The sequence below is a fragment of the Physcomitrium patens genome, chromosome 22, assembly GCF_059467195.1.
Source record: "Physcomitrium patens ecotype Gransden chromosome 22, ASM5946719v1, whole genome shotgun sequence".
NCBI classification, from domain to species: Eukaryota; Viridiplantae; Streptophyta; class Bryopsida; order Funariales; family Funariaceae; genus Physcomitrium; species Physcomitrium patens.
Window position 1 is genome coordinate 10,064,467 of NC_143431.1, and position 11,101 is coordinate 10,075,567.

Here is an 11,101-nt window from a genome sequence, read left to right on the forward strand (position 1 = left end):
TTATATCTTTTATTTTTCTAATCTTCCTTGTTTTGCCTTATTTATAGTCCTACAAATTAAATAGAAGCCCGCTTAGCAAAAAGGCAACATTTGCACTTTTAGTTTTACTACCCTTTGACTATTATCTATATTTCTAAGATAATTTGCTACAATATTTTAAAATAATATTTTTTATAATATAATATTTTCTTCATTCTTTCATGTATTAGGTGTGTTACATCACAACAATACTTCTATAATATCGTAATGTATAATTTGAAGATTTTGACTTTATTTTTATTATAAAAATATAAAACAAAAAAATTGTATATATAAATATTATGGTATTCTTGCATGTTACTATTTGCAAAAACATACAAATATATTGATAAAAATTTATGTGAATGAAAATCTTGAAAGAAATAAAAATCTCAATTACTTTTATTTTTATTTTTTAATTTTTTTTAGAATTCAAATTCATATTGTATATTAATCTTATATATAAACACACACATACACATGTATATGCATATTAAAGTCATTATTTTAGTGGCCTCATATTAAGTTAAAATATTTCGTTTTATTTTATTTTTAGCTTTTACACTATTTTTTAAAAATAAATAGAATCCAAATGGTATCAATATTGTACCAAATTTCCATCACAATAAAGACTCTTTTTTATTTTTTTTTTACTTACTTACAATAACAAACAAAAAAACTATATGTTTTGTCTTCTTTCTTCTTCTTCTTCTTCTTCTTTTATTTAAGTACACATTAATGCCAACAAGAGCCAAGCCAAGAAACCATACTGAAAGAGCCTCGAAACACCAAATCAAAGCCACAAAACAAAAGAGCCTCCCTCAAATGTGAGTGAGAATGGATCATGAAGGAAGGAAGGGAACGAGTTCGCATAGGAGATGTGAACCAAGTGCCCCACGTGCCCCTGGTGCCCAACTGCGTATCTCTCTCTCTCCATCGTGAGCTTGTCCACACTCCTCGTATTGAATACCGACACTGCCCCCACCCTCACTACGGCATCGAATTCCCCGCTCACTCCATCGCCACCATGGCCACTTCCTTCGCCAACCTCCACCTTCGCCACCCCACAGTCTTCCCTCTTTCTCAAAGTTCCACTTTGACCTCTGGATGGAGTCCTACGCAGTTGATTTTTCTAACTGTGGGTCGGAGGCAATTAGCGCTGAAGAGCGTGCAAGCAAAGTCCAAGCAGGCTGGGAGTGTCTCGCGCTCTGGTACTCAGCTTGAAGGAAGTGAGTTGGATGGCATTCTGGGGGCTGTGTCTGCGAAGAAGCGGAGGTCGCAGTGGTGTTTGTGCCGTGGCATCGAGTCAGGAAGTAGAGAATTGAGGTACTTGTCATGGGGGAGTGGTGGAAGGCCGCAGGATGTGATGCTGGAACCGCCTGTTGTAGAATTCGACGTGGACATTCTTCGTGGAGTGCCTCTGAGCTTAAGGTGCGCATTTGTGGGTTCAATTCTCTTTTTCTTTTTTCTTTTTTCGTATCTGTAAGCTGATCAAGCAACCTTATGTGCTGTTGCACGGCATTCGCTTCAAGATTCGGCTTGAGGATTGGATTTTGTTTTGTTTATCGCATTAAAGCATTCTGAGTGCTGAGAAAACTTATTATCGCTGAGAAAGAAAGAAGGAATATGTTGCGAAATTCGTTATCATTACGATCTGTACGTTCAGGAAACGGTTTAATAAATGGTTTAGAATATGCATATTTGAGCGAGGATTTGAAGGGAGACTGCAATGTCTTTCAAACTTACAGTTGATGATGGTGCAGGGCTGCGGTCACAGAAGGAGCCATCTCCTCATCTTTGGCAATATGCTGGAGGTGGATGCTATCTGTTGCTGTAGCCATCAGCATCAATTTCATACCCTGGTCCTCAAGCATCGCCCTTGCCCAAACTGAGGTTGTTGCCTCGGGGTGTGACAATGTTACTCAGTATTACAGCCAAGCGTCTGGTCTGCAGGGTGAGAAGCTTAAGGCGAAATTGCATGAGATTGTTGCTGGGCACAAGCGTCTCACATATGCTCAGGTGCTACATTTTCTGCTCTTCAAATGTTGGATTACCAGTTTCCTTCCCGCTATCCTCGACTTTTAGCCTCGCATTACCCTTAATAGCTTCTGTGTTATGTTTCATAATGAAAGAGTTTCTGTTCATGTATTTTTATTTCTTCCACTACTTAGTTTCGCGGATTAGGTCTTGGCAAGTTTGGTAAGGACATTTGTTCCTCATTTTTTGTGAGAGCATCTTATCCAGTTTCTAGAGATTGGATCCTTGATTTTTCCCTGATTACAATTGTTTGATGACTTTACTACCCTCATGTTTCATACTCATTTTAACTGAATAACAGGTTTGGAATGCGTTAAAGATTCTTGATGCTGCAGATACTGCAACACCGGAGACGTCTCCTGATGTGTAAGTTCATGGAAAATTTGACTTTTCGAGTCAGAATGTGTTTGGCAGTTTTCTTTTTTCGAGGGCATCGGAAACTTGAAAGACCTGTGACTTTTATTTTATCTGGGTGTTGAAAATGTGCAGAGTGGATATCTACAGCTTGAAAAGAGTCTCTAAAAGCCTCCAAGGAAGTAGTGATGGTTGGAATCGTAAGTTCGCCATCAGACATCCTTTTTCTTTTTTTCTTATACAAATTGTACCTTTTCTTTTGCTTGTGTACTTAAATGTATCAAGCATTGTTCCAAACACCTGATTTAAGAATGTAGGAGGTGGCAGGAGAGCATTTATGGCCCCGATCTTATGGGCTAACTGAAAATCAGTCGGAATTTACTGATGTCCACAACTTGCGACCGGCTGACGTGAACGGTACTTCCTTATCTTGCACACTACATCACAACACCTATCAGGATCAATCTCCAGCTTCTGTGTACTGTAATTTTTAATTTTATTTAGTTATTTAATTTTACAATCTATTTTTCCTTTTCCTTTACCCCCCACGAGTCGTAACTTCATCGTACAGATAAAAACGAATAAGCTGGTACATTACAGATGTGTAACTACTCTTTTTGTATTTTAAAAAATAGGAGTACTAATAATATTTATTTTATGTGTTCACAGTAAATTCATCACGAGGCAATAAATACTTTGGAGACTGCACTACTCTCCAGACAACGCGATGCCTAATTCCTGCTAACCGCGAAGCAGCACCAGATACCGCAACTGATTCGAACTCATGGCGACCACCATCTGAGGTTCTCTTTTTTGCCTTATTTGTTCCTACCTTTTTAGTGTCTTGAATGGTGGTATTGCGTCTTGATGTGTTTTTTTCCTTGAGCAGTCATCGACCGTGAACTCGAACCGACTTAAGTAATGTAATAACTGTGAATGAAGTGTAAGTAGTTGCATCAGATTAACATAGTTCCTTCAGTACTCAAAAGTTGTGAAGTTGTACATACAGGTGTCAAGTACAGCCTTCCGAGTCTAATGTGAGATGACGTTTTTATGCGTTCGGTGTGTAAAATATAGCTCAATAATAATATAGCATCAGCTTGGTGGTTTTTTCTCAGGTCAGAGGAGACATAGCACGGGCTGTGTTTTACATGGCAGTTCGTTATGGCCTTGAGCAACCTTCTGGTAGCCTCAACCTCCAGCTTTCGGATTCGCCTAGTGTTGGTAAGTGATCACTAGGGTAAAGGCTTCTCCCGTGCGTGGATAATTTAGAGGCATCTCTTTCCTTACAAGAGCGGCACAAGTAACCAGTAGTTGAGATTGACGAGAAATATGCTAACTTTACTCGTGGGGAAATGATGCAGCAAATGCGACCATGGGGCTTCTTTCGACTCTCTTAGAATGGAACAATTTGGACCCACCCTCGCCCTCAGAGGTGCTAAGGAACTCAAGAGTGTGTTCTTTGTACCAAGGCAATCGTAACCCATTTGTTGACCACCCGGAGTATGCTTCGAGTATCTGGGATGCTCGTACCGTTGCGACAGGGCCAAACACACCGGGTGAGCCGACGGTTAGTTCTGGATCGAAAAATGAAAACCCGCTTCCAAATGCGTGGATCAATGAAATACATTATAACAACAAAGGTCAAGACCAAGACGAGGTATTCTCTCCCCTGTTCAGTAACTGTAATGAAAGTAGTGCTGGTTCATCGTTAGTAGCATGAATTCAATTCATGGTAGCAATATCTTCCAGAATATAGGTAAAATTAACGTCCTCATTGAATTTTTGATTGCTGGTTAGATAATAATTTTCTCACAATTTCTGTTTTTTTTTTTTTTTTTTTTTTTTTTTTTGTGTGCAGTTTATTGAGGTGATTGTGGGTCCAAATACTGAGATTTCCTCATTGAAGATATATCTGTATAGTAGTGATGGAAAAGTGTACCGCAATCTTCCTCTAGCTGATGCTGCATTGTTCCAAGCATCCAACGTTAACGGATCAAGCTCTTTAATTTATTCAACAGCTCGTCCAGGAAGGTCGATACAAAATGGACCAGCTGATGGTATAGCTCTGGTGCAAGAACGAAGTGAAAACAAAAGCAAGGTCATTCAATTTTTGTCATACGAGGGAGTTCTGACTGCTGCCGAAGGTCCAGCTAAAGGCTCAACTTCTAAGGATATAGGTGTACATGAGAGTGAACGCTCGGAGGTCGGTAGTTCCTTAGGGCTTTCAGGTTTTGGCCGAAGATATGAAGACTTCAAGTGGACGAAGTTCTCTAAAGCTGCCACACCTGGCAGCCTTAACTCTGGACAGTTGTTCAGCTGACTTTCAAAGCCGGGAAGTTGAATTAATTGCTTGTCAGAGAGGCTTAGTATTAGATCAAATCTGACTCTTGCTCAAGACCAAACTGAACAAAAACACCTTCAAATTTGATTGTTCTCAATTTCTCTTTCAATATCTGTGCCAACTGTCCATTCGCAAGCATTTTCAAAAAACTGTAGTAGGTTACGATGAGATTTCTGACTATGCGAATGAACCTCAGCTAGTGTATGTGGAACTTGTATGAATTCTTCTTGGCTTTGTATGCACATCACTGCACTTGGGACTTCAGGTTTTTGGTTGAAATTTCGCATCAATCTGGAGGTATGCTGATTCCTTTGTCAGTTTCTCCAAGTTATCTTTGTTGTTTTCAGTACAGTTCCTGTTTATTCAGTGCAGGTCATGGAGAATTAGTGCAAGGCCTATTGCATCCAACGACCTTGAACACGTCCATAGAAGATTTATGATCGATCAAACTTTGTCACTGATTAAAACTGTTTGATGCACTGCGCACCCAGCAGTGAGAAGGTACCATACTCTTGCCTCTCAAACATGTGAACTTTCTATAGTACTGTGTGCAGAGAATAAGTGAAGAGAACTGAAGAGTCTCGGTCACTAACATGGAATACTAGTCATAAAATTCATTTACTCATATTCTAGGTGATATGTTCTCATTATGCTCACTTACAATTCATGAAGGAAAATAATGGGTTATGTATCAATTTTTAAAAACATTTTTTCATTATTACTAATATCTGAAGTGCTTGTATTTTATTTTGTTGATATTACCTTAAACTTTACTCAATATCAGTAATTATCTTTTACAATGCAGGTTTTCAAAAAAAAAAGTATGCAAATGTATATTTAAACACTTCAAAATCCTTATCTATTGTGGTTGAACATCGGCTAAGAGTAAATCTAGCATTATGGATGACTATGAGGAATTTTCTCAAAAGTAACAACTTGGCCCTATTTGCTCGTCTATTTCTTTGTGATGCAAGTTGTCATGATCATTCATTTTAATCATTCATCCATGACTTCTGACGTGACTTGTTGTAATCGTCATGAGGTGTGAATTCGATTTCATCTGTTGCATATGAATTTGTTCAATACAAAATCATCTTAAAGTTTGTGTTTGTGAGTTAGTTCTTTTCATTAAAATCTTCATTGCTAATCTATCTTTACTCCATTTATTGTTTAAAGCATTTATTTTGGCAATCTAATAATAAAAAAAATCAGAAAGTATATTAGACAAATGCAATCCTTACTAAATACCATTTAATTTAAGTAAACAACAACAAATTCAATATAAAAGTTTGCAAAAGGTTTAATTTCTTGGAGAAGATACTTATAAACGTTTTGAAGATTTTTAACTTTATATTTTTTCCATTTATTCCAAAAAATCATGAGGGTATTTTTTTTTACAAAAAAAAGTTATGAATGTATACATAATACATAAATTTTGGTTATGATGATCATTACAGTTATAATTATAATTAAAATTAAACAAGCTCACAAAAAAAAAATTACACCACAAATATCAAAGACTCCAGCCGTTTTCACCCAATTATTTATTTACTTATTTTTTTTAATATTACTTGAAAGAATTCCATGGTTCTTGATTATGTTAAATGCAACCATTCTGAAACCTTTTTAATGTATTTTTTTAATATTTTTTAAATTTTTTAATATGAAATGTGACTTTTTTCAAATACTAAAATAATAACTAGTTTTTTTATTTTATTTTTTTTATCCTTAATATCATTCTTATAATCATTTTATTGCATCTGTAACAACAAAATTATTATAATTTTCAAAGTTAAGTTACATGCATAAAAGAAAGAAAAAACCCTCAACAAAGCAATAAAATGTGTTACTAATTGAACATTGGAGCTTTCAAATATGTATGTATGTATATATACACACACTTGTCATCTGTATTGTAAATTATGGAGCTCAAGTTTATGATACAGAACACACTCTACAACCATCCAAAAAAATCTAAAAGAGTACAATTAACATTACATGTGAAATTTGCAATGAGCTTTAATTAATCTATTAATTAAAAAAAGAGAATACTAAAAAAGTTGATTTAAAATATATATATATATATATATATTCACACACATACACTCACACATATTGGCGCAAACAAATATAGTTCAAGCAGCCCAGGCTTGACCAACTGAAAATAAGCTTTCTAGAGCAGAATCAATTTATGTTATTCACTAATTGTGAACCTTATTTCAGAACCACAAAGAATACAAATAGTATTTGAATCAATGTGGACTTCCACTCAAAGCATCAGTTCATTCGAAAGTTCCCCACTTTTCAGCACTCAAGTTTTCCTACCACTACTGTGTTTTTATTGTTAATGTCACAATTTTGATAATTTTGATAAGTTTGGAACAAGATTTGTTCCAGAGAGGTTTGTCCACTGTGGGCTCTTTTTGTTCTTCCCGTATTACTAAAACTGTTATCATATGGGTGCTTAAGAAAACGGAGCCTCAACATGGACTCGAATTTCAGTGAAAGAGGGGATTAATTGATGAGGGTGGCAACTTTGAAGCGGAGTGTGATCACAAAAGGGGATGGAACCCACATCCCCAAAAAATGAGAATCACCCTAAAACCCTAATCTTTGCGTGAGTGAGTTGGTGGGTGGGTGGGGAAACCGGCTACTTCCAGTTGCGACGACCGGCTCTTCGAAGCTCCCTTGGCCAACATGCTTGAGAGTTCCGAAATCCCTTTTCCACCATCAATCCCGTTGTGGTCTCCTGCGAGATCCAGTCCACCCTCGAGCAATTGATTCCCCTTTGTGGGCCAGTTTGTGGGGAATAGCGAGATTCCGATGATGTTGCAGTAGATTGCAGCAAACAGCAGCAGATCGAGCTCAGCGTCGAGGTCCGGCTCCCTGGATAGTGTTCGCATCGGTGGGTTTTCGAGCAGTTGTTACTTGGCCTTTGCGCATGGCATGGTCCTTGCGCCAGTCGAAGCGCGAGCGGTGAATTTGTGCTATGTTTCTCATTTTGAGAACTAGGTCGTGGTGTTTTTGGGACTCCCAGGTTGAGATAGTCCGTTCTAGGTTGGTGGTGTTCGTGAAGCCGGAAACTAGGGGAATCCAGGTTAAGGAGACACTTGTGAGATGGGCCTTCTGCTTGGGCGGTGATGGAATGAAGGCTTTTTCTACTTTTTAAATTTGGGTTGTCTGGTAGAGGAGGAGAATCTCGTAGGATTTTAACGCTGGAGGAATCGGCGTCGTATGTGGAAATCTCTTAGCGTGCTTGCATCGAAGGGAGAGGCTCGCCATATTTGGGGTGTTTCAAGCTGTGCGTGGGAAGGATGTGGGTTGATGGGTCTTGGTTTGCTTGTTTGTACAGAGGGTTAGGAGATACGCATTATTCCTAGTTATTTAGCTTGGGTGAGGTCAATTCGAAGGTCTTTATTACCTCGGTGGAGGAGGGCCGAGGACCACTAGGGTTGGTTGGTTTGTTCTGTATCCTCGTTAATACAGTACACGGGATTAAATCACAAGACACAATCGAGGCTGCACTGACATTCTGGAAATGCACGAAGAAGGGGGATGTTCGAGGCATGTGAGACGATTCTGGAATTTCAGTAGAACTTGCAGGCATAGGTTTAGAGGGTGAAAGGGAGTGATTCAGTCCTGTAGATGGTTAGGAGTCAAGTGTGGCAAGCACTGAAACGTAGACCTTTGTTACGGAGTAATTGAAGAGAGTTTATTTGTACTGAATGGTTGTCACGTGAGATATCATACACTTTGGAGTGGTGATTGTTTAGTTTTAACTAGCCAACCATCTTGTTTGTGGATTCTTCACGGTGAGGTTCAACGGTGCTCCTTATGATCAGAGATGGAACTGCATGGTGGCGAATTTCGAGCTGACATCTCTCTCGTGGATGCACACCATTCTCCAAATGAAGGGGACGAAGCTCATATGTCAGACCGTGATCATATTCTGCACGACTCTAATGGTAGCCACGTGAACGGCGATAGTCATTTGATAGACGCTACCAATCACCATTCCCTCGTCGCGCTTGATGAAGAAGTGGTATATGGACATCCTCAGGGCTCGCGGTGTGGGCGGATATATAAGAAAAGCAACTGGGTGGTGGAGGAAATGTTGATCCTGCAAGCGGCGAAGAGGGAGGACCTCCACCGCCATGAACGGGGTATGAAGGGCTCACAAAATCCTGCACAGGAGAGGTGGAACTGGATTGAGGACTACTGCTGGGCTTCTGGAGTTCAACGGAGTGCCCAACAGTGCCATGATAAGTGGGAAGTTATCTCAACCGCATACAAAAAAGTCTACACCAATGAGAAATACTCGTGCAATGGACACAAGTCTTACTGGAACATGTCGCCCGAGGAGCGCAAGCGAAACAAACTACCACCAAACTTTCAAAAGGAGATATTCAATGCTTTACTAGAGTGGTGTAATACCAAAACTAAAAATTCGGACTCTGGAGAGCTTGTAGTTGATACGTCGGGGCCCTTGGGACCATCAGGTATTTCTCTAGACTTACCCGATTGCCTGTGATCCTGTTGTGGTTTCTTTCCTCCAGTGCTTGGACCTTGTCAGCAATCTACAACAGTGCCTACATACTTTTTGTGATGATATTTTATTTATTTCTTTTTGTATATATGCACTATCCTCGCCTCCGCCGTTTGTTTTCTTCCTAGTTAGCAACCCACGTTTCCAGGTGTACATCAAGCTGTGCGATTGAATATTAGTTTGTCATGATAATCGTGGACAGTAGTATGTGTTTGGTTTGTTCACTGGCCGTGTAAGCCGTCATGCCTGGGTGTTGGCAGATGCGTTGTTGTAATTGCGGTTCAATAGACTCTCTTGATTGCATGGACGTTTTGAGAGATACCCTAAAGCTGAAGCTCTTATCTGGGGCAAAGAGGGTTTTTTTTTCCATGTACTGCACATGGAATTAAAATCGAACAAACCAATTTGCTGAATATAATCTACGAGAGCTGATGAAGTTCGTGAGAGTCTTCATCTGCTTGTCTTCTTAAATCATGGTTTTGGTCACTATTTTGGATTTCTGTGGAATAAACACAAAGATCTGTCTGTACAATGATTTGAATTTTGAGCTTTCTAGTAGTAAGTGTATTCCTGTAGTTGGTTCTCTTTCCGATTGTGTTGACTCGTTGTCGCCAGGTCACACAATATTAGACTGAGTATTTCCCTCTTCAGGTGTGAAAGCAGATCTTGTGGATTCTGAAGACGAAAGCGAAGAGGAAACAAGCGGCCCAAATCACTCCGGGAAGAAGAGAAAAGTGTGGTCGAAAACAGATGAGGCCCTGGCAATGATACTGGTTCGCAACAACAAGAACGTAGTTGAAGCAATGCTGGAGTCCGAAGACAGGAAAGATAAGCGACACCGAGAGGACCTTGAAATGGAGAGAGTGAAACTGGAGTTGGAGAAAGAGAAATTTCGGGGTACCATGAAACTGGGCAGTGGTTATATAGATGCCCTCGTCAACATAGGTGATGGTCTTAAGCAGCTAAGTGCTGCGCTTTGTGCAAATATTCATTCATGACATGTGTTGAATGCTCTTCTGGTCTCTGCCACAAGCATGAACTAAGTACCGATTTGTTGGAGTCCTCACAAGCTAATGAGGTATATATCACTGTATGGATTTTTTTGGTGCTAACTATGCTCCTGGGATTACCGGCGGAGTCTGTTTTTTTATATAAGGGTACCTGAGCTCAGCTTTGTTGCTGGTAGGATTTTGCAGCATTGCTAATGTTATTACTTTTAGTCATGAGCTCCTGCAAGAACTTTACTTGAAGTAAAAGGAATATTAACTGTAAGGCAGTTGCAAACAAATGCGTTAACCTCATGGGTTAATTACAGGTTCCAGAGCTAGAGCACTTTAATCTGCTATCATCCTTTCATAGATACACATTCACTCAGCAGAAAATGATTCAAGCATTTGTGCTTTCTTACTTCGAAGCTTATGGCAAGGCAGTAAATTGTATTTAGTTAGCGTAGCGGCTGATTGGAGTGGAGCTCGCTCTTCCATGGTGAAGGTTTCATATGTGATTTGAACTTTATACGGTTGGATTTAGTGGTAACCTCTTATATTTTTGATGGTTAATATGGGTAATGCAAAAAGATTTTTAAGGCTTTTGATGTGTTCCTTTCTAGCTATTCTCTTGGCTTTCCTACACTCACTTACTGTTCAATAGCACACTTGATAACTGAAGTACCTTGTTGGAAACAGTAGCGTTGAATTTCACAACTGGAATGTACACAAATTTCTCTATAACTATGTGAAAGCACATTTTCTGAAATTAGCGGTGAGTTGTCATCAAAGACACGTCCAGTCATGTACTTGAGA

General features: G+C 39.2%; 2 protein-coding genes across 2 annotated transcripts; both read left to right on the forward strand.

Moving 5' to 3' along the window:
- The first annotated feature begins 847 nt into the window (after positions 1-847).
- On the forward strand, positions 848-4,862 carry LOC112274997 (uncharacterized). The gene is made up of 9 exons (XM_024504909.2): positions 848-1,449; positions 1,782-2,037; positions 2,357-2,421; positions 2,545-2,609; positions 2,737-2,826; positions 3,079-3,212; positions 3,528-3,633; positions 3,774-4,069; positions 4,271-4,862. Exons 1-9 carry the CDS (start codon positions 863-865, stop codon positions 4,730-4,732), a joined length of 2,061 nt encoding a protein of 686 aa, XP_024360677.1. The 5' UTR covers positions 848-862; the 3' UTR covers positions 4,733-4,862.
- Positions 4,863-7,467: 2,605 nt separating this feature from the next.
- LOC112274983 (uncharacterized) lies at positions 7,468-10,888 on the forward strand. Its single transcript, XM_024504888.3, has 2 exons — positions 7,468-9,252; positions 9,951-10,888. The coding sequence occupies exons 1-2, from the start codon at positions 8,598-8,600 to the stop codon at positions 10,295-10,297; spliced, it is 1,002 nt and encodes a 333-aa protein (XP_024360656.1). The 5' UTR covers positions 7,468-8,597; the 3' UTR covers positions 10,298-10,888.
- Positions 10,889-11,101: the final 213 nt, after the last annotated feature.

Coding starts and splice junctions, on each gene's coding strand:
- LOC112274983 (XM_024504888.3), top strand. CDS start 8,598: ATGGAACTGCATGGTGGCGAATTTCGAGCTGACATCTCTCTCGTGGAT. Junction 9,253..9,950: donor GGGGCCCTTGGGACCATCAG/GTATTTCTCTAG, acceptor TTCCCTCTTCAG/GTGTGAAAGCAGATCTTGTG.
- LOC112274997 (XM_024504909.2), top strand. CDS start 863: ATGAAGGAAGGAAGGGAACGAGTTCGCATAGGAGATGTGAACCAAGTG. Junction 2,827..3,078: donor GCGACCGGCTGACGTGAACG/GTACTTCCTTAT, acceptor ATGTGTTCACAG/TAAATTCATCACGAGGCAAT. Junction 4,070..4,270: donor AAGGTCAAGACCAAGACGAG/GTATTCTCTCCC, acceptor TTTTGTGTGCAG/TTTATTGAGGTGATTGTGGG.